Raw genomic sequence first — 23,449 nt, 5'->3', positions numbered from 1 at the left:
TGTGTTTATCTGTCAGCGACTGCTTGTTTGTTTACACAAGCCAAGTGCCTGTGGATTCTCACACGTTGATCATGTTCTCTCAATTGTCAGTTGCCTAATTAAAACCAGATTAATGCCTTATTTACCCCAGGCTTAGAATGAACTTAGCACCATCCTCTGTACTTTCTAGAAGTAAACTGGTGGAGGGGAATAATAGGCAGAAGTGAATGAAGCATGCAGGCTGCCCAGTCTCAGCCAGGCTCCATTATCTTAACCTGCATTGTCTCTGCTGTGGCACTTGTGTGCGAGGCATAAATCAGACAGTGATTTAAGTTTAACTCAGTGAAGATGGAGCGCGGAGGATGAGAAAGTAGAGGAGGAGAGAAGAATAACTCATTCATGCTCCTCAAGTGTCCCCCAATGGGTTGGCTGGCAAGGCAGGGCTGAGCCGGCCGCATTAAGGAGCTGAGACAAAAGAGGGCATCGATGAAGGAGCCTGGACGAAGAGGGGGGGTTAGTTAGTATAAAAACATTTTAAAGGGGGATCCCCTCTTCTCTTGAAGGGGTAAAAGGGGGGTGGGTTGCAAAGGACCCCCTCACACACACACATGCAGATGCACACACACACTTTTGTCTCACTTGGCATAGCCTCTTGTTTAGCCTTTAGGTGCCAAAGCAATTAGTTATGTTAATTGCAGGGGCCATTGCCGGTGAATGCAGGTTGAATAGAGCCAGTCAGCAGTGAATGATTGGCCAGGATCCATGGGGGAATGGGTGGGATGCGGGGGTGGGGGTGAGGGGGGTCCAGGGGGTTGGGGCTGTGACGTCGCTGGAGCACCCGCCCCATGAAAACAGAGGAGAGGACAGTGTGTGGGAAAACAGGGGAGGAGCTAGAGCCGAAAGAGAGAGATCGAGAGGGTGGGAGGCTCAGAGCTTGAGAGAGCGAGCGCACGAGAGGAGGCAAATTCAATGAGAGGAAGACAGAGTTAAAGAAAAGAAGCACAACAGCCGAGGCCGACCGATTGAAGGAGATAGTGAGAGTGATAGAGAGAGCTTCACATGACAGAGGGACAAACAGCGAAGACACGGACAGAAAGTGAAAGAGTAAGAGTGTGTAGTGCAGCGTTGCGCTGGTCTGCTCAGTTATCTGTCTCCATCTGGGTGCCATCTGTGTCTCTGGCTCTGGCCTTCGCCACACTGGAGCTCACATATGTGGGAATGCAAACACATGCCTGACATATGAAGGCGTGGAGTCACAGAAAGAGACAAAAAGGAAAGGATAAGAAAGCAGAACCCCACCACTGCAGCTGACTTTCTCAAAGGACTGAAGAGTGGACTCTACTAGAGTGGAGGTAGGAGAGGAGAGTGGGGGTTTTCAGTGTGGAATTTCTGGGTGTATTTTCAGAGAATAGCGGTCATTTATCTCTGATTGTGTGGGTGAGTGTGCCTGCTTTTGCAAACGGTGCATTTGTGTGTGTGTGTGTGTGTGTGTGTGTGTGTGTGTGTGTGTGTGTGTGTTCCATCCTAATTCCCAGGGCTGCTCTGTACTGTACAGATGGTGCCTCATCCTTTCCTCTTTATCTCTTCATCTCTTCATCCTTGTCCACTGAGGCAGGAGGGAAGGAGGGATGAATTTGTCTGCCTGCTGCGTGGACAAAAAAACTGATTTCTTACAAGACTCCTGTAGTTGAATATTAGAAGATTCTGATAATTTTCTGGAGCATTATTGAGATGTTTTGTGGAAGAATTTCTCATAGTAGCTGCACAGAGGTTGTCCAAGTTTCCCTTTTCCCCTTTCTGTGTCTTTCACTTCATACAGCCCCTTTCACATGCTCTGGTAATTTTCAGCATTTGGCATCATGAGGTGACCTCAGAAGCTGATTCTTGTTGAATGCTGGATGCTGTGGCAATATGATATCTGAGGTTTTAGTCATTTTCCAGAAAACTTTCATCACATCTTCAGTGAGCACAAAAGCGGCTACATTTACAGATCTAGCTGCCAAAACACGGAGCCTTCTGTTGTTTCTTTATTTTTCAACTCGCTCCTGATCCTTCCCATCTGCTTCCACTTGTGGCAAGTAGAAGAAAGGCTGAACCTACCTGGAATGATGCTGAGATGTGGGAACTTTATTTCTTTTTTCCTGCCTTAAGTAATAAATGTAAACATCAAAAACTGCTACCTCAACCGGATAAATAAACCCAGTAATGTGATTGGTTCCATGTGTGACGGGGACTTATCGCTCTCTCAGCTGTGCTTTACTCAGATAGTAATCAGTTTTTCCAAATGGCAAGCAGAGCAGAAGAAAATAGGTAAAGAAGACGTGTGCATCTGTTGTACAGTATCCCAGACATATGGGAAGAGGAGGGGAACTGCTGTGTCTGTCTTTCATGCTGTGCCTACATGTTATACAACACCGACATCAGTGAGAACGTGGACTCCAACTGAGTGCAAATGTCACAAAGCAGTAACATGGATATTGTATATGTGACTCGAGTTACAGTGTTGGACTCCTTTGTGATATGGGTGACTTTTTTCCATCTACGCAGTCCCTTGCAGGAGAAAATGTGTTCATATTTTTGCGCATGGAGGGAGGAGGAGGAGGATGAGGAGGAGGTGTGCGAGGGAGAAGCAGGCGGAGAAAAGGCAGAAAGACCTGGCTAGTGTCACACCAGGCCAGGCCAGTCCATCAGGGAGATAGGAGAGACTAACTGTCAGCTGCACAGCTTCAAACCAGAGACCCCTGTCTGGTTTGCTGGACACTGTCACACTCCTGACAGCAGGCACTGTTCTGTTTCTGTGTGCATGCGTCTGTGTGTTTGTTCCCAAAAAAATAAATACATAGAAAATAGAATACCTCCATTCATTCCTGATGGGCAGTCAGGGTTTTTATCATGGATCGGTGTGGCTTTGAAGTGTTTGATCACATACTTGATAAGTGCATGGTTGCGTCTAAGGAAGTGAGTGTGTGTGCATGTGTGTACCGGGTGTCTTGCAGACACTGTGTCTGCTGAAGTACAAGGTTGCTTGTCTTATAGCTTTCTGTAGCTTTTCTTTCCTTTTTGACCTCACTCCCAGCTGTGGGTTTCTCCACTGAAAGTGTCATAATAAACGGAGAAACAGACCACCGTGACCCTTGCTCGCCGCGCTATTATCTGAAGAATTCATCCACAAAATACTCCCTTTTTCAACACACATATGCACATACACACCGAATAGAGCAGCTGCTTCAACAGTTTGATGCAGGAAGTGCTCTATTAGTTCCAGTGGCGACGGCTGTGATATCTGGCCCCAGGGGTTCAATGAGAGGTTGAGTGTTTGAATGCGCTCGCTGGCTTATGTGTTTGAGTGTGTGGACATGAAAGGGTTTGGCCATTTACTCAACAGAAACCGCTCAGTCACTAAAAGTCGCGCTCTGAAAGATTGTTTCATCATGGGGACGTCTCCTGGCTGTGGAAAAAGCTGTGCGTGTGTTAGCAAGTGTGCAGATGTGGATCTGTGTCAATGAGCATCTTACCACCTGCGCTCCCCAATCTTCACTATTGCAACCCAATTGACATTGTATGGGAGCCCTCTCCTTGTGCTAAGTGCATGAGTCAGGGGTCTTTTTCAGGGGTTTTGTGACCCCGTGCTGGCCCGAGACACCCACTCAGTGACCCAAGACAAGACCTTTATTTACTTGTCTGAGAGGGAAGAGTATCAGCACATCCTTAAAAGGCTGTAAAATGACCTCTGTTGAATTCCTCAACCAAATCAATTCAAGTTCTGAAATGAGATTAATAGTCTGTGTAAATAAAAGAATAATTATATGCAATATGCTGAAGAGCCTTTCATACAGGCGCAAAGAAATGTGGGAAAATTAAGAAGCTGAAGAGCTCTGAAACTGCATGTTTTGAACAAAATAAGTCCAAAGCAGTCTCTCAAAAGCACAGCTGCTAACATGTTCGTGGACAGTTGCCTTCTAACAGCATGAGCATCCCTGCAGTGTTGTTTTTCTGGCCACAGAACCTTAAGTTCAGTATCTGTTAGACTTCTAGCTATTGTGTAGTCCACCAAGTTTACAGAAAAACGTCTGTCTTTAGCTTGCAGGCTACTTCAAGTTCACAGGACATTTGTGTAATTCAGTGCTTTTTGAGCGTACCTGTAGTGTACTGTATAGTGGGTTTGCCTGGGCTAGGGTTAATTTGCTGTATTTAGGTTAGCAAAAAGCAGTTTACATCTGCACAGAGGTGTAGTTCAGCAGCACTAGCTATTCTGACATTGCACAGTTCATATTCCAAATATGTGAAGTAGCCATCAAGCGAAAATTTCCAATACTTAAAGAAGCAGGCACGGGCAGACAGAAGGAACGTTGACCTTTTTTGATGGGATGCATTTAAACCTGTGTCACTGTATTGGAAAAACAGTGTTATTTTTCCAGTGCAAAACTCAAAAGGCAAGAGTTGATATTCAAGAGGTCTTGCAAGAGCAAAAAAAAAAAAAAAAAAAAGTATTTGCATGTGTTGTTGGGTTTGTGGGTGGACAAGAAATGGGTGGTGCAGCCTCTCTCCACGAATTGTCTGTCATAGTCATTATTTTCTCTCTCTTCCTTTCTCTCTTTCTCAGAAGATGTGGACAAAAATGTTGTATTTTTACCACTAAAAGAAAAAAAGGGCTTCTTGTCTTTTATCATTTGCTGTACAGAGACAAAAAACTTTAAGTAAACACACACATATTGGTATCTTGTAGCAGTATATATCCTTCTACACCGTCAGTAAGAGCTGTGCTTGTTGTTCAAGGCATAACCAGTGTGATCTACATTCCCTTGACTGCACACACACACGCACACACAAAAGACATGATTTAAGAAAATAACTAAAACCAGAGATATCTGCTTTTGCCTCATCTGCTAAAAATACACTGCGTTCTTAAACATGTGCACTGTGCATACAGTGTGCACACACAGCGATAACGCTCATCAAAACACGCTTCTGCCCACACGCTCACAAACATATGCTCATCCTCCACAGCTGTCTCTGTCTCATTCTCCTCATTGTTTTGAGCACAGCTGGCCTCTTTGTTTTACTTATCTGTCTCTCTCAGTGGCTGTTGAGCTCTGGTCTTTTATACAGCTGGGCTAAGCTTGCCCACAGCTCTGTTTATGGACTCTGTGGACCATACCTACTGCTCAGCTTTGATTCACTGCATTCCCAAAACCTGAGGGTAGCAGATTAGTCATCTGTATAGACCACGCTTGGGGAAAGGATCATGTCTTTGTTTTACTACAATTCAGTAAGTACAATTGTTTGAGCTTTGCTTATGTGTTGAGTGATGTGACTCACTTTCAGTGTTCTTCACAACATGCTTGACTGACAGTATGTTTTTAGAAAGCCAGATCAGAGGCTCTGATATACAAAACACTGTTTTTCTGTCAGTTTTGAGAAAGTGTCTAAAATACGCTATGAAAATCTCCAGAACAGCTTGTGTACATCCATCAACCGACATGTTTACTGTCAAGAAACTCCGACCTTAAACCTGCTTATTTTCTGTTAGTCACTCTGGATAAATGTCAGCAAAATGCCTGAAACTTTTTAAAGGAAAGGTCTTCAGTTGAACCTTAACACAAAGCCTACTGAGTCATTGCACCAACGCTCGCAGTCTGGGTCGAGAAAGGCGGCGTAAATGTTCCTCAGCGTGGCCCGTGGTGACAGGAACATCTGGTTGGACCTGAGCCCAGGCCATTCGGCTGTTAAGGCCTCTGACACCTGGTCTGAAACAGGCCGGTCTTAATGTGTGCTTTGTTTTCTCACGTCTGGAGCTTGTATTTTGTTTTATGGACTACCGTAACTTACGAGTTCAGAGCGTGTGTGTGTCTGCGTACGTACGTCCACCTACCGAAGGACGGAGCTGAGGAGAAACAGTCTTTTGCCTGGCTGCAGGTTAAGTTGATTGTCTGGGTTTGTAATGTATAGGAGCCACCCAGTCTTAATCCTCCAGACACACACCATGATATATATCTTCTCTCTGTGTCAGGGGAGCTCTATAAGTCTGGTCTGACATATGATTTTTTTTCCCGACCCTGAGAATAAGTGTGCAGGGGGAAAAAAATAAGACACACGCTGAAGCTGGTTGCTTTTCACTTTGCACACTTGGCTTTAAAGAATCGGGCTCATGATGATTGATGGGCAGGCAAAACAATTAGTCACAGAGAGGTGAGAAGGGTTGTAACCAGATAGGCAGATAATCTACTGGCCCTCAGAGAAGGGGAGCTGGTGTGAGAGAGTCTTCACACGTGTGTGTGTGTGTCACAGCCTTTGTGGTCTGAGGTCATGATTGACAGATTCGAATCGTCCCTGTTATGTCACAGTTGTTATTTGTGTGGGTGTGTGTGCATTCGCCTCAGGCAGGCCATTTCACAGGTGTGTGTGTGTGTGTGTTACCTCAGGGAGAACCGTCCTCCCTCTGCTCAGCTGATGACAAACCCAACACCTGGCAAATGGGGCCAACACACACACACACACACACACACACACACACACACACACACACACACACACACACACACACACACACACACACACAAAATGACACACATCCACCTCCAATGCCGTCCTTCGTAGCCCAGCTGCGTGTGACGCGGCGCGTGTCTGCGTTGTTCTTCTGTGTCAGTGGCAGTGGAATCTGTAATAGAGCCCAAAAGCAACTACACATGTGTGTGAGTCTATGGCAAATGCATTAAACTTGACATTTATTCCAGTCACAGGCCTTCTTGCTCGCTTCTACTTTTTAAGAGCAATGGAGTTGTGAGCTGGGAGGTGCCGCAGTTAATATATGAAGTTTTCTTCTTTTAATAGTCCTTCTGCTTAGGGACAAGGGAGTCTCTTAGCTAATTTAACAACACCATAAGTTTATGTTATGGTTCTTGTTGGAAGTGCTTCTAAAGTTAGAACTTAAATATGTCTATTCAGAAAATAAACAGAACTTTTCCTCCCACTTTGCTGCTTTATAGTAGGTGCTGGCGTCACGTTAAGTGTCAGTCCTGTTCCAGTGATCGGGTTTGAAGAAAGCCCCAAAGTTGCAGTAGTGAAGCAGATGAATTATCTCTGTAGCATTTTGGAGATTTTGTAACATCACTAGCTTTAAATTCCAGGATTTTCTCCTCGCTCCTCTCCCTGCGGCCTGACCTCATGTACACGTGGACACTGTCCTTTTTCGCTGTCCAGCCTCTGCCAAACCTCCTCTCCCTCCTCTGCTTCCAGCATCACATCACTGTGCCTCTTTTACTGCTCATTCTTAGTTTTTATGGTAGACGTCTGTCTGCCTTGCCGTCCCTCCTTTCGTTTTCTCTCTCTCGCTTTGCCACTAAGTGCATTTCCATCTGCGGGGCCCTTTTTTTCGCTATGTGGCATGCTGGATTACAGCGGTGTTATTGTAATCATTTCACCGAGTGACGAGGTTACGTGAGGGCTTCTCTCACCGTCCGTGAGTTCATTTCAAGAACACATCTGTGCTTCTTCACACATGTGCATGAAAGGCACATACATGCTTTCTATGTGTCCCTTCCTTCACCGACAGTTCCTTCAAAGGTGTCCCTCCTAACTCCCTCCACATATGTACACATCTTTCTCTTGCTTTCCCCCTCATGGTCAACTTTACCACCTCCCCATCTCTCCCCTCCCTAGCAGAGAGGAGCAGAGTGTTGACATTGGGTTTTGTCCAAATATGTAGTCTACAGGGCTGGAAGGTGGTAATGAGAGCCAAGAAAAACAGCCTGGCTCTGAGTCTGACAGCTAGACTTGTCTCTCAGATGAAACCAAATGAAAACAGTATTTTCTGTCCTTGTTATTGCCTCCCTCCCATCCCTGCGTGCATCCCTCATTCTCCAGCTCTGGAACCTCTAATTTGCAGACTAATTTCTTTTTTCTGTTGGTGCTTGTTTAACACTCTTGCTAGTGTTTGTGTTGTGACAATGAAACAGAGTGAGAAAAATTAGACATAAAAACGCCTGTATCGGTGTAAAACAGAACTAAAATAAAGCAAGAATGGACACATTGTTAAATGAGCCATATAAGCATAGATTTGTAACATGTATCTTGTCATTATATCGTAAACCAGTGTGTTGTAAACTACACTGTAAAAAGTGTCTGGTGACAGCTTACGTGGAAGTGAATCAGCTGGATTGTGGCAACAATTGGAGTGTTGTCAGTTCCCAGAGGGCAATAAAATAAATTAGATTGACTGAAACAAAGACAGGAGATGCAATGCTCCTGATTTTAATAACTTTGACACCTTCCACGCACTGAAAAGCCTTGAGTCCTTGAACCTGTTCTTTAGCTATGAGGTTATAACAACAAACTGACACTGAGAGACACCACGCAGTCAGATTATCTGCTTTCTAAGTGGATGTCGGTTGTGTGAGTGTTGGCGCACGCACCCTTGTCTTTGCCGTGTGTTTGTGTGTGTGTGTGGGTGGAGGTCAGGAGGGAGCGCAGGATAGAGGAACAGATGTGTGCTGTATTGTGGTGGTGTGCGTGGATGGACGGGGACCAGGTGCAGCCTTTGTCTCCCCGGCATTTAAGTCCACTTGCTTGCATTCAGCCGCCTCGTGCCTCCCCTCCCCTCCCCACATCCTCCTCCTTCCTCCTCTCCTTGGAGGGAAGGCAGAGATGTGTGTGTGTGTGTGTGTGTGTGTGTGTATGTGTGTATGTGTGTGTGGAGGAGGGGACTGCCTTGGCTTAGTGGAGGAGGCTCCAGCAGTCCCTTCTGCACCCCCCTCCTCCCTCCCTCACAGGTGACTGTTGGAGGTCCCAGCTGGCCAGCTCTTGGCCGATTAGATCCATATGGTACAGGACGAGGAGGAGGAGGAGGAGGAGGAGGAGGAGGAGGAGGAGGAGGAGGAGGAGGGAGAGAAAGAGAAGTGCCCATCAGTTGCATGGGTGCTAAGGGAGCTGTTGGCTTGTCCCTTTTTTGCCCTGAGCTTCAAGACAACCCCTTAGTTTCTCGATCCTTTTTACGTCACTCATCATCCTTTTCACTCCCTGTATGTCAACATTCGATTTGCTTACTCTGGGTTTCATTTAATTTTTATTCCCCCAAGTTAATATTTCAAACATGTTGCTGTTGTCTCCTTAGTTGAGATGTTACATGTTCATTTGGGGGATTATTTTGTTTTAAATGAAGCCAGTGTCTGGGTGTATGGGTGGTAGTAGACAGGATAATGCTTTTATACTTCCAAGGAATACGTCAACAGTTTTTGACACTTGTGTGCTGTTTTACTGTGACTTACAAAGTTAATTACGTTTCATTTGTGTACACTCGTTTATCCTAGCCATGTTTAGCCTAGCCTAATACAAAGAGAAGAAACGAGCGGAGAAAGCTAACCACCTCCAAAAAGATGAAAGTAAGCTTCCAGCAACTCAAAATGTTTCATATTTATTGTGCAACATTAGGCTAAACATGCACATCCTTAGCTTCTGGTTTACCTCCCAGATATTCTGCTAAATCCAGTATTCTTTTAACAAGCTGTTTTACATTCAGTTAGCTGTGTTTCATGTTTATGGGTCTGTGAGCGTGAACATGTCTGTGCTCCAAGCCCGCATAGTTGTAGCATTGCACATGCTCTCAGTTGTCTTTTTGCCCACTGATAAATTAGTCAGGCCTGTGTTACATCTTCTCTCACCTCATCAACAATGACAGGACAGAGATAGCAGTGAAGCACGAGCACGGACACGATCCCACATCACCACACACACATGCCTCATGACTTGCAGCTGCCAGAGAGCTTAAACTTCAGTTAAACCATGAGCTTAATAAACCCCTAACACTAAGCACATTTATTTATATATCACATTGAGGGTAATTTATTTGTACAGACTCAGAGTAGGTTATCCATCCTCACGTTACGCACAGAGGTAAATGAATGTTTTCTGCACTTTATTTGTCTTGTCGTTTCCGATTTTAGCATTTAATGGATTGCTTTCAGTCACAGCAGTGGCTCAGTGAGACTAGCCCCGTTCTGTTTCTCTCTCTCTCTTTATCCCCCCTCTGTTTTTCTCTGAGCAACGTTCTGAATCATCACCTGCAGAGGCAGAGGCAATTAAAGCTGATTGAATGTTTTAATGCAGACGAGCATCACCTGAAGCTGAACAAACAAGGAACACCTGGCTAGCAACAACAGCCATCACCACAGATGCACATTACCTTTCCATCCCTGCGATGACAACTGTTGTAGAAAGCGCGAGTGAGCTCGAGTAACTTATGAGATTATAAAACTTTATTTGTGTATCACCTGTTTGACATGAGAGGAGACAAGAGATAGAACAGCAGCACAGAACGGTATGAGGAGAATGTATAATTATTTGTCATTATATCAGCCAAAAATGTGTTTTAAGAGTGTCTGCTTCCCAGTTTTACACTCAGTATGCACTGATCCGCTCACATCCTAATTTACTTCAAAGTGTTGTCAATGCGTCTGGGTGTTTGCATGCAGTACTGTTGTTGTGTGTTGAGTATGTACCTTGCCTTTGTTCCATTAGTGCATTGATGACAGGTGGCATTTAGACCAGACAAACATCCTCCTCTAAGCCAATATTCACCTGAGTTAACATTAGACCACTTTGTACACACTCTGTGTGTGTGTGTTTTGTGGCTGCTGCGACAGCTGCCTCCCCTGACAGTCCTGTGACTATATATGGTGGACTCAGGTGCTCGCAAGCCAGATGAAGTCATCCAGCTATGTACGCTGTCTAATTGACAAGCAGAGGCAATTCTCTGTGGGCTGTCAGCTCTACATGCACACACACCTGATGTCTCCCGCTTTGGCCATTACCTCTGGCACGGCTAACGACACACCGCGCCGCATCTTAAGATTGCATGAACACAGCTGCAACCTAATTTCTCGGCATGCACATTAAGACATATTTACATTGTGTTTGTATCTGTTGTGCGTGTTTGTATTCTGGAAGCTCGTGTAGGCCTGTCAGTCAGACACAATAGGCCTACAAGACGCTTTATAATGATGAGAGTCAATTTGGACACAGAAATGCTGTTCACTGCCAGCGGAGAACTGTTGATGATGTGTCAACAAAGTATTAATGAATACATTTGCAACACTGCTGAATGCTCATAAAGTTGTTTACATGGTTACAGTGTTGACACCGAGGCCATATGCCCCGTTGATTCTGTTATTGAGATGTCAGTCTAATTTCCTGGCCATACGGCTGGAGTGTGCGTAGCTTTGGAACCGGTGTGTGCGTGTGCTGCAGGCTGCTTCCTGCGGTGCACTGGCAGACTGCGTGTATGGTGGGTATGACAGTCCAAATGTCTGCATAGATCCCTCCTTCCTGCCCCCTGTGTTGGTGAACAGGTGGAGTGATGGCAGGCAGGCCACAGGGCTGAGAAAGAATGAGGGGGAAAGAGGCAGAGGAAAAGAGTGGCTAACGTGGACTGCAGAACAGAAGGAAGAACAGTCGACGCTGCATAATGAGCTGCAGACATGACAGATGAGTTGCATTGGGAAGATTGAGTAAGTGTGCGGATAGATTGACTCAAGGGAAGGCAAACAGGGCTGAGAGATGTTGTCAAAGTGAGAGTTCAAGTTTCTTTCATGTGTGCATGTTTGTATATTCACGTATAATTTCACTATTCTCTGAATTCTTGATGCGTTGATTTCTGCGTTTTCACATATTTTCGAAATCCAAACTGCTTTTTATCGATTCAGTAGGTGTAATTCTTCCTTTTGACTTCCCCCGAGTTACCCAGTAACAGCTTAAACCTAACTTAAACTTTTATAAACTGGGACTCCTGTGGCTCAAGGCCGTGCAGAGTTCATAGCTGTGAAAAAGACATAAAGGATGCCATTGAAGCCAAAGCCCTAAAACCATGAATCCACATTTAAAAAGCTGCTCTCTGCTGACCCATGACCTGCGCGACCGTACTTGTCTATTAATCGTTCATTCTTGAAGCAGTTAGAAAAGTCTGATCCACTCTAAATGGAGACGGGACCCTGCCTTCATGGATCTCCACGAGACAAAGAGAGCTTCTGATCCCACATCTCTCCACCACCACACCCCCATTTCACTTTCTCCATAGCCCTTATCTGGTGGTCTCATTCAGCGGCAATAGCATATTGAGAGGTGGCGTTTAACATTCAAAAGCTTTGCCGATCTTGTTAGTAAAGCGTGAAATAACCTCGTCCCTTTCTCTCATTTTTTTTCTCCCCTTCCATTTGCCTGGGAGCTCAATGAGAGGGCATTCTTCTCCCAAACAATAGACTTCTTCAGCATTTCTTCTGTTATTGATCTGAATGGTTGGGAGTGAGGGGCCAAACTTTAGACATCTGGCTCTTTGATGGGGCAGGGTGAGGGGGTGGTTGGTGCCCTGGCAGTATGTGTTGTATGATGTGAAGTGAGTGGGGGGGGGGATTTTTGTTTTCTTTTGTGCCTATAGTCCTCAAGCTTCTGCATTGATTTAAACTAAGTGAAAGTGGTCTTCTTATTGGTTTGTTTATTTCAGTGACACTTCAGTGAGTTAAATTGCTTCATTTCTTTTTGTGGTTTTCAGTAAAATGCTAATCTTTTATTTTATTTTGTACATTTGTTTGTGCTCTTTATGTAATAGACCATGCTACAGTGTGAAAATCAAACCTATTGCTGGAGAAATGACACACACCACTGGTTTTCATTTTCACTCCTCGCTGTGCCCACAGCTGACCTCTCTTTCCTCTCTCTCTGCAGACAGTAGAGAGAAGAAGAGCCCTGCCATGCCCGGTTCTCCTGTGGATGCTAAGACTCATTCCAGATCAGCCCCCAGCAGCAGCGTCAGCTCCACTATGCCACCCCTGCCTTCTGTCAACCCCAGCGGCCCTCGCCCGGCCTCCTTTTCCACCACAGCATGTAAGGCTCATTCTTGAATTCTGTCCCCAGCGAGCCTCTGATGTTACTTCTCCAGTCGCTTCTTCCACAAAGTTCATACGATAATATGCTAAATTTGCAAAAATTTGTAGTTCATACTCAGACTTCACAAGGATATTTTAATGCATTTGCATGTGCAAATGGTGTCCTTGATCACTCAAGTGTGTTGAAAGTGTATGTCACCTCTAAGGAGGGCTTGTCTTAATTTCTCCACGCTTCATGTCGCCTTTCCTCCCCAGTGACCAATGGGAATCATCATTCCCCACCAACCCTGAACGCAGTGCCATCTCCACCGCAGCGTTACAGCAACGGACCGTCCTCTTCCTCTTCCTCATCGCTGGCAAACCAGCAGCTGCCGGCCACCTGCGGGGCTCGCCAGCTGAGCAAACTGAAACGTTTCCTGACCACGCTGCAGCAGTTCGGCAACGACATCTCCCCTGAGATTGGAGACAGCGTCAGGAGCCTTGTTCTGGCCCTCGTGGTAAGCTCTTCATTATCAGGAGACGTCTTTTCTTTTAGAAGATTTATCTGGCATTGCATCTTCTCAGATACACATTTTACTTTAATCACTGATGATTAATTTCTCGATCTTTACTTTCCCCGTCTCCTAGAATTCCACAGTTACCATTGAGGAGTTCCATTCACGCCTTCAGGAGGCCACAAACTTCCCCTTACGCCCCTTTGTTATTCCTTTCCTCAAGGTAAACATCTCCAACCTCCTCCGTCTTCCTATATTTGCTTTGCATTATTCTGTTGAATTACTTCCTCTTTTCTTTACAGCAGTATTTTTCTCCCACCTCTCAGTTAAAATTTAAACCTTACACGCTATGCTTCGCTCGTGGCCCGTCAGAATCCTCCTTAAAAGCATCACCCTCACTTCTCTCGGCTGAGACTGTTAAACATGGAATAACAAGTGACAAAGAGGGGGTCCTTGGCTTCTGAAAAACCTATGTACAATGGCATTACAGCTTGTGAGTCATGATGGAAAGACAATAGATTCATTACACTGTGTTATTGTGCTTCCAGGACACAATGCTGTGTTCTATAAATAGGCATCTGTGTAGGTTTTCTAATTGAATAAACTGCTTCTCTGCGGTTCAAAGTAACTATCAAGATTTGCGTGTTGACTTGACAAGCAACAGATGAGTGTGTGTGTGTGTGTGTGTGTGTGTGTGTGTGTGTGTGTGTGTGAGTGTGAGTGTTAAACAGCCTCATGAGCCCCTTTGTAACCCGGGAAGTCTGCAAGAGTATACTTTTTAGGAGCTCCCCAAAGTAAAGCAGCCCATAAATCTTCAGTCAGTTGTACCGCTTTAACTTCAAGCAGTCAAAACCGACTTTTTTTTCCACACTTACCTCTTACTCACCTCTGGAGCCTCTCCATCTGTGTGTCTGAGAGCACTGAGACAAGAAACCTCTGTTCTCCCCCCTTTCCACTAATTTATTACGAGGGGGTGGGGTCCTCACAACTTGATTCCAGCTCCCTGAGAGTAGTCTGTCTTAAGAAAGAGGGGATGGGGGGGGTGGATAGACAGATGGGACAAAGTCAGGGGGTGAGGAAGTGGAAAAGAGAGAGAGGTGGGTGAGGAGGAGAGAGGGAAAAGTGGGAACTCGGAAGTGTGAAACATGCCTATAAAGCGTTCCTTTCCTTTTTATGGGCTTCAGTGCGCCATATGGAGCCGCTGTCCCGTTAAAAGAGCATTCAGCTGCCAAGGCGCCGCCAATCTAGCATCCGTCCCGCTGAACCCCAGAGAGCCCTGTGCTCAACTGACACACAGCACATGTGTTTGCTAGCTGGGGCCCCAGGGAAAGAAGGGAGGCAGAGGAGCATGGGAGATGGGCAAAAGAGAGCACAGGGGTGTTACAGGGTAGAGCTCAAAGAGGAGGTTTCAGCATCTGTGTGAAGTGACAGAGATGCTGAGAGGGCAGATGAGAAAGGGGTCTTGGTTTACAGAATCTGCTGATGGTTGAAAGCGCTACGTGATCGGAGGAGGTCAGAGTCGCAAAATGAGAACGGTATGGTTATTTAGCTGGTTGCTCAAGAAGAGGGAGTGAGGAAGTGGTGTAATTGCAAACACACCAGAGTCTGTTCCTAATTAGGGAAATGCAGGGAACAAAAGCGAGATGGAAAGATAGGACAGAGACAGTCACAGATAAATATTAAAAAAAAGAGAAGGTGAGGAATGACGGAGCAGTGGAGTCTGTGTATCATTTGTTTTGAATGTTTCTCAGTTAATACGCCTTTGTGTCATCGTGCATGTCTATGCTGTGACCAACATTTTGTGCTCACTCCATGTGCAAGCTGTTAGCAACCCACTTCAGCAACAGCTCAGAAAACTCAGCCATTTTCATTTGAGCCCAGGGAAGCCGCAGCCACCGTGGAGGCAGCCATAGAACAACACCCAGACCCAAACCGAGCCTTACAGCCAGACCTCCAGGAGTCAATGCCTCTTACTCAAAACCCCCTCACTCCCAGCCAGGCGTCTTCCCCGGGAGGCACCACTGCACTGTGTCTCTTAGCTGTGCTACAGTATTCAACAAGTTCTGGTCTGTTTGCTGGACAAGCTGCGCGCTGCTTCTCTATTTCTGTCGGTCCCTATCTGCCTCTGAGTATGTGAAGTATGACTGATGTGTGACTCAGTATACGAGTGGCGGACATTTAACCTGGCACAACAGTGATCTCTTTTTTCACCAACTTTTTTTTTTTTCTCTTGCCAGGCAAACCTGCCTCTTCTGCAGAGGGAGCTGCTCCACTGTGCACGGGCAGCCAAGCAGACCCCAGCCCAGTACTTGTCCCAGCATGAGCATCTCCTGCTAAGCACCACCTTGGCCTCCTCCCCGGACTCCTCCGAGCTGCTGATGGAGCCCCCTGATGCCGGCACCAAGAGACACAGCCCCAGCAGGTTGGAATCAAAGTAGAATTTATGTGAGAGGAAGCCTTCACCCCTCTGCTCATTTTTTAACCACCCACTGCCCTCTCCTCTTCAGAGGTAAAGAGAATGGCTTCCACGAACGTCCACCTGTAGCCATGGAGCCCGCCGCCAAGCGAATTTGCACCATCAGCCCCGCTCCCCGACACAGCCCTGCCCACCCGCTGCCCCTAAGCACCCAGCTTCACCCGACCCCTCCACCCTTGCAGCACTACGCCCTGGATGACATCGCAGCTCCACACATCCTGCACCGCGAGCACAGCCAGCGCATGTTGGAGATCCGCGAGCTCAAAGACAGGCCCAGACTTCCTGGTACGTGATGCACAATTATACATAAGTTATGTTGTGGCTGGGTTAATGATGGCCAGCGCAGGTGGAACAGCTCAGCTCATTAAAACAGACATCAGACATTATCTAGTGTGGCAGTATTAAATGATAGCTGCAGGCTAAACCAGAGATCAAATCACTTTAACATTCCTGCAAATCACTTAAAAACCAAACACTTTAACCTTCTCCTGGTTCATCACAGCCGTGCGAATACAAGTGACTGCCTCATTTAGAAATGAACACACTCGCATTGAAAACGGACACACACACACACAGACACACATATCTGAGTGATAACGGGTGGTCTGTGTGTTTGTGAAGCCGTCCCTGTATATCTCAGGAGTCCACATGTGTGTATAAACAGAGCTATACTGTCCAGGCAGGGAGGGTTGGATCTACTCTGGTGTATATCTGCCCTCCATTTGAGGCTTGTCAGCACACAGTGGAAACAGCAGTAGCTCACAGGCACACACACACACACACACACACACACACATACACACATACACGCGTACAGAAACACACCTTGATACGTTCATGGTCGAGGTGCTGTGTTTACGAGGCCTTAGTCCCTTGTCTGACAGCCTCCCGCCCGCCTGCCGCCACTTAACTCACACACACACACACACACACACACACACACACACACACACACACACACACACACACACACACATAAACACATCAGTCCACACACTCGTGGCTTTGAACTGATGAACACTGATGAGAACCAGGAGTAGAGAAGAGGTCGAGGGGAAGGCTAGTGAGTGAGTGTGTGTGTGTGTGTGTGTGTGTGCGCGTGTGTGTGTGTGCATGAGGGAATCATTATTCTCGTCAGCAGGCCTAGTGTGCATGTGGCCTCTTGTTGGCTGTTTGTTACTCAATTTTAAGAGTTTGTGGTTTGCAGAGTCTTTGTAGTGTTTGTGTGCGTGTGTGTGTGTGTGCGCTCACATGTGTGTGGACATGTATCAAGACATGTGTGTGCAAGCCATTATTAAATATACAATTAGATATTGCTTAAGTCATAGTGTTGAGTAATAATTGAATTGGAATCAGATAGTTTGGTAAATTAGTGTGTGTGTGTGTGTGTGTGTGTGTGTGTGTGTGTGTGTGTGTGTGTGTGTGTGTGTGTGTGTGTGTGCGTGCGTGCGCATGCGCGTGCATGCATGTTCATGGTTGTAATGGTCCACAGTGAGTGTCAGACCGGCTGGTTGTGTTTAGAAGTGGAGCCACTCCACTCAGCCTGAGTGTCTCCCTACTGGAATGCTGTGAGCTCCAGGATGGGAGGTGCTAAGGGAGAAGTTTGGGGAGTGTGTGTGTGTGTGTGTGTGCCTGTATGTGTGTGTGTGTGGTTGACAGCTGACTTCCAGATGTGTGCAGGCTCCGGGTGCTGGACGTCTGTTTTGCATCACAGGCTTCTCCTCTTCTCTTCCACCCCACCTTTCTCCCTTGCAATCCCTCGGTCCATCTTTTGTTTCTTATTCCCCATTTACTTTACCTCATTGCTGTCACTCTTAATTCTGGATGTAAGAGGGCGATGCCTTTGAGTTTTTGAGTCATGTGTCTTCTGCTGTGTGATGAAATATCTGTTCCCAGTTTCTGCGCATCGCAGGAGATATTGTGGTGAAACAATGAAGCTACTGTATTAAAAAATTTTACGTTTTTTTTGTTGTTATTTTCTTAACATAGCGCAGATTTGCCACATACACAGACATACTCACACCTTTCACTCACTTACTTACTGTCGCTTGTGGCTTCTCTTACATTAAGAAGAATGTAAATCACATCGGCCTGTGGTCTGTCTTCTGTGTGTTTTAATCAGGCACTAACGGGGGCTACCGCGAGGAGCCGGTGGACCACAGACTGACAGACCGAGAGTGGGCTGATGAATGGAGGCATCTGGACCATGTAAGTCTGCAGACAGGCAAAACTCCTGCTCATAGCTTGTGATATAGGAAGAATGTAAAATGTGATTTGTTTTACTGGGGTCTTATTCTAAAGAGGGGTTTTCCTTCTCACAGTATGAAAGCAATGATACATCTACAGCACATATTGATTATACATTGACATTTTTTAAAATGATTTTTGACTAGTAACACAGATTATTGTGCCACATCCAGTCAAAGTATCACTGAGAAGCAATAACCTCCCCACATAATGGCTTCAGATTATATTACATGTAATGGGTAGTGAGAATATTTGGATATGCTTCTTTCATAAATAACTAAAAGTAAATACAGTCAATAAAATTCTGTGTCCTTCTTCATCCCGAAGGTGTTGAACTGCATTGTGGACATGGTTGAAAAGACACGGAGGTCGGTGAGCGTGCTCAGACGATGCCAGGAGTCAGATCGCGAGGAGCTCAACTACTGGAGACGACGTTCGAGCGAGCAGGAGGACCCACGCAAAGGAGGCTCCGGCTCCGCTCCCTTCTCCAAGACACACAGCCCCCACTCTGCAGAGTCGGGTGGGTACCACCATTTTCGATTCAATTATGTCGGTATGCCGCAGAAACCAGCCATGTTGTTGCCGTTTCTGTGATTGGCGCCTCTTGTTCTCCACAAGAGAAGATTTCCTCATGGACTCTGGGATGAAGCCAAACCGATGGAAGTCAGTTAGTTGTTAAACTTCACCCAAATTACAGAAAACCTCATTAATCTCAGTAGTATTATCCAGCCATGCAGATGGTTTTGTTTGCCCAAATTTTGAGACATCAGCTCCTCAAAGTTTGCCACACAAGAGCGTCAGAGTGGTTAGAATTGAATTTGTATGCTGTTTTAGATGCTGGACACTGCTTTGAAATGGGGCAATGACACACATTTAAGTGCAGAAGAGACGGCTTTTTTTCCATAATTTGAGCTGGTCCTTTTTGTTAAATAGTAATAAGCATCATACCTGAGCATCAGTCTCAGATTATGAAAAAATGATATTTATTGGCAGGAAAGTGCAACTTTTGGCAGTTCATTCAGGATTATAGAGGTTAGATGTACAGGTTTGTTGTCTCAAGTTTGTTACAAAACCTGAATATTGAGTGTGTTTTTAATAATGAGATGTAATGATTTGAATATCCTGAGTTGTACTGCATGATACTAAAAGTTCTGAACACCAACCAGGAAAGTCTGTCTTCTGTTTCTTGCTCTGCACACCGTCTAGTGGTCATTTGCAGAATTGCAGCCAAGTCACATGTCAGTGTGTTACATCCTCCACAGTTAGTCTCCCCGTCTTCTGTGTACTGGCACGGTTCTCTCTGAGTGCCAGCCTTGCAGTCCCCCTGCTGGTCCATAGTCACAGACAGGTGCCAGGACTGGCCTCGGCCATATCGGCCACAGAAGGGCCGTCCTGCCGTCCTGCAGGCTCAGAGACCCAGAGCTGGCTGACTCGCCAGAGCACCATCTGGGCCCCCAGCCGGGAAGCCTGCCTGCCTGCCTGCCTGCCTGCCTGCCTGCCTGCCTGCCTGCCTGCCTGGGCTTGGGCTGAGGAAGGCTGTAGTGGGGGTGGAAATGGCGGGCGTGTGCAGGCTTGGTTGAAGAGAGGATGTAAATGAGGGAAAGGAGAGAAAGCGGTGGTGAGATGGAGGAGATAAGAGATAGGGAAAGAGGAGATGAGCCAGGTGGCGGTGCTGGAGAGGCAGAGCCCAGTAGCAACACAGAAATGAATTGAAATGCACAAGGAGAGAGAGATTTGAGGGAACAGACAGAATGTTGACACAGCTTGTTGGTCTGCAGTTCCCTCCAAGCCAAACACATTCCTTTCAAAAGCTGTCAGATCTCAGATCAGTCCAAGACTCTGATAAACAACATTTACGTTGGTTGTGTGGTCCAGATATGCGGACTTGTTTGCATCAACGACTGAATAAAAGACTAGACGACAAAGATAATATCTCTGCCTGCCTCTGTGGCCTTTCTTTGTAAGCACCTGTTACCTTGATTGAGTGGCCAGTCACAGAGTCAGCCATTATTTGAACAATGAATCATCTTAATATCTTTGTAAGCCTTGGCAGGTGCTAATCCCTTCTGTCTCTGCTTTCCCGCAGACTCCCAGCGCGACTTTGCTCCACGGCCAGGCTCAGCATACGTTACAGATGAGATCTGGAGGAAAGCTGGTAAGAACACCATCAATTTTTTACACATATTGATGTGTGAATGCAGATATATTGAGTTACATACAAATGTGATCAGAAAGCATTTTACTCATGAACGTTTGCAGACGGAGCACGCTCGACATGCAACTGTGTGCTGATCCGTGGTCTGTTTTCACTGAAGCAAAACAAGCTGAGCTAAACTTAAAACACTTGTCTCCCCTTCTATATAGAAGAGGCGGTGAACGAGGTGAAGCGCCAGGCCATGGATGAGGTCCAGAAAGCGGTAGCAGAGGCCGAACAGAAGGCTTTTGAGATGATTGCTGCAGAGAGGGCTAAGATGGAGAAGACTCTGGCTGAGGCGAAGAGGAAGGCTCAAGAGGACGCCATCATGGTCATCAACGAACAGGAGGATTCCAGTGAGGTGAGCTTACAATTAGACGTTCACAGTCGTCCTTAAAGCTGCTAATAAGCAATATTTTTTAGATTAAAAGGATCAGATAGCTACATCTAAATGGCAGGGAGTTGAACCGACGCAGAATCATGACCGGACCCTGCTGTTCCACTCACATCTACAGAGCTTTACAGCGTCTTTCAAGTCAAAGTGCAAGACTTTCCTATTCGTCCAGCACAGACAGTGGAGACAGAAAAAGAGGGGAGACAAAGAGACAGTGGAGCATTTAGCAGCTCAAAAGCTAGATTTTTCCCTCCGGTGTTGGTGGACAGCAAAAGAGAGCTGAGCGGAAAGCGACTATTGGAGATTTGTCAGGTGGCCAGAAACACAACTCAATATAATCGATACGTTGCTCCATATCTCCTGGATGTACTCGCAGCTTGTTTCCATTTTATTTTTGGCAGAGAGTTACTCAAAAAAAAAAAAAAGACATCTGAGACACTTCTGTCCTGACCTTCCATTCCTGTGAAAACTTACAGTTGTCTTCTTTCTTCCTCAGTGTTGCTGGAATTGTGGCCGCAAAGCCAGCGAGACGTGCAGCGGCTGCAACGCCGCCCGCTACTGCGGCTCCTTCTGCCAGCATAAAGACTGGGAGAGGCATCACCTCATCTGCAGCCCGGGACTTCAGGCTCAACCCAAACCCGTTTCTGCCATCACTGCCGGCAGGGCAGCCGCAGCGGCTGCAGCAGTGGCGGCGGCGGCGGCAGCCGCAGCCGGGGTGTCTCCTGTCGGCCTGGCCGGGGTCAAGGCCCCCGACAGCGTGACCTCCATCTCCAGTCCTGGTGCAGAGAAGGCTTCAGTCGCTTCTCGCTCCTCCACTCCTTCCACCCCCGCCTCGGCACCCGAGACCAACGGACACTAGGAGGTGAAGGACACGAGCAGCGAACGTGTCACCTATCCTCTTCCTTAACGGGGAAGAACTGAATCAACAGCAAGAGGGAACTAATTGTGGGTTAAGTTAGGATAACAGATTTTTCATCATACTCTTTGGCAGACAAAAAAGGACAGATTATGGATGACTGTTTGAGTGATATGTCAACTGGGACTTTGGCTTTGGCATGGAACAGAAGGACTCGTCTCGAATGCATCTATTGGATGAACAGATCTCCCTAACAGATGGAAACGCGTTTGTCCTCGTCCAAAAACCCCAAATCTTGGATCTGCGAGGGGCGGAAAAAAACTGACGATTGATCTGAGTTTATCTCTGGCTGCGGGGAGGAAGTTATGAGAGGAAGGCATATGAGAAAAGACAGAGGAGATTAAAAAACAGTGAGGTGTAAAGACTCATCCCCCATGAACCAATATTCCCACTTCGTTGTGTATAAATTTAAAGATGGGGAGGTGGTGGAAAATGTAAACAGTGTAATAGTACCAGCCATAAAGCGTCTGTCTTCGTCCTATAGGAACAATCTGACAGTAGACCACATAGGAGTCGTCTCCGCAGCTCTCCCATATACATAAATATTTGCTCGCCAACTCCCTGTCAGGTTGTCGTATGTGTGAATGCGTGTGTCAAGCGGTCGTGCCGTCAGTGAATATTGTACAGCATACGGTTACTTTTGTCAAAGCAATATTAAAGTGAAGTGTTCAGGTATCTCAAGCCGTTTCTGCATCACCAAAGTTTTCAGTCGCTAAAGAGAGAGCCGTTGTCATTGCCTGCAGCTGTCCTTGTGAACAGATGATTGTACACTAACCCTACATCGTATCTACTTTTATAATGAGCTTAACTAAGAGGTCTGGTCACTATTTTTCATTTCTGATCATCACATGTTCAAACAGCAGAGAGAGGGGCGGTGGTGATTGGACCAAGTCAGCGCAGGAAGATGCATTTAAGACTTCATTCTTGTTGCAGTTTCATTTTGGCACTTGTTCACGTCACCAGTTGTGTATGGCGGGGTCAGACGTTGCTCCAGATCCTCCACCATTGCAATATGAGCATCAGGGGACACGGGTGGTTCGGAATTCAGCTTTTCCAGAACTGTTTTCGCCAAAAGGAGAGCGAGGAGGTGCAAATTAAATCTATGTCACATCATTTAAAATAATCAAAAGGGTGAAAATGTCTGGTGCTTTCACTGCTGTGGTGCAGGTTTAGAGCGGCGGCTCTGTCCCACGGAGAATCTCAGGAGCTAAATTGTTTTTCTATGTATAGATCATTCTGTTCTTTTTTTTTTCTTCCGTCACACTTAGGTTAAAGTCAAAAGTTTAGTGAAGACCTTTGATTTATCGTGCTCTGCTGTTACAACTGAGACATTGTTCTTGTTTTCGTTCGCTGTAAGATGACTTTGTAAAGAATATTATGAGAGAATGCCTTTATTTTGTGAGCCACGATTTTCTTCGTTCTTTAAACACATCCTTTTGTTATGAGGCATAACTTCATATGAAAAAAAGATATCTTGACATGAAGTATGAAATAAAGAAATAGAATTACTTCTTTTCTCTGATTGTCTTTGTGAGGAAAGCTGATGGAATAATCCTCAATCATGGTGTTAAGTAGGAAATTAAACATCAGTTTGCCAATATAATCCTCATTTCTGGCATTGAATCAGTCAATAGATCTCAGAACTGACTGCACCAGATCAGCATTAAAAAATTAAAAAATCAAAAATACTGTATAGTAATCTGTATAATCAGAAACTCAGATGCCTTGATAACAAAGGCTATATTTCCATTTAGAAACTAAATGTCATTAATTAGGGGTGGCACGGTGTCGCGTGCCTCACAGCAAGAAGGTCGCCGGTTCGATTCCCGGTTTGGGTGGGGCCTTTCTGTGTGAAGTTTGCATGTTCTTCCCGTGCA

The 23,449-nt window shown here is 46.0% G+C and overlaps 1 protein-coding gene across 2 annotated transcripts in view; it reads left to right on the top strand.

Moving 5' to 3' along the window:
* Positions 1–23,081, top strand: part of cbfa2t2 (CBFA2/RUNX1 partner transcriptional co-repressor 2) — a 36,881-nt gene extending 13,800 nt beyond the window's left edge. The window contains exons 1-11 of one of the 2 annotated variants that reach the window (XM_070958743.1): positions 909–1,331; positions 12,691–12,849; positions 13,107–13,348; positions 13,479–13,568; positions 15,583–15,767; positions 15,853–16,106; positions 17,944–18,029; positions 18,396–18,588; positions 20,155–20,223; positions 20,433–20,623; positions 21,153–23,081. In XM_070958743.1, coding sequence (XP_070814844.1) covers positions 12,717–12,849; positions 13,107–13,348; positions 13,479–13,568; positions 15,583–15,767; positions 15,853–16,106; positions 17,944–18,029; positions 18,396–18,588; positions 20,155–20,223; positions 20,433–20,623; positions 21,153–21,515 — 1,806 coding nt within the window. In that variant the 5' untranslated portion in view covers positions 909–1,331; positions 12,691–12,716 and the 3' untranslated portion in view covers positions 21,516–23,081. Of the gene's footprint in view, positions 1–908; positions 1,332–12,690; positions 12,850–13,106; positions 13,349–13,478; positions 13,569–15,582; positions 15,768–15,852; positions 16,107–17,943; positions 18,030–18,395; positions 18,589–20,154; positions 20,224–20,432; positions 20,624–21,152 lie in introns of those variants that run through there. The other variant, XM_070958742.1, reaches the window with a different exon arrangement.
* The last annotated feature ends 368 nt before the right edge of the window (positions 23,082–23,449 follow it).

This window comes from Chaetodon trifascialis, chromosome 3 (assembly GCF_039877785.1).
Source record: "Chaetodon trifascialis isolate fChaTrf1 chromosome 3, fChaTrf1.hap1, whole genome shotgun sequence".
Taxonomy (NCBI): Eukaryota; Metazoa; Chordata; class Actinopteri; order Chaetodontiformes; family Chaetodontidae; genus Chaetodon; species Chaetodon trifascialis.
The sequence above is the reverse complement of the archived record's forward strand: the minus strand, read 5'-3'. Positions and strand labels throughout refer to the sequence as shown.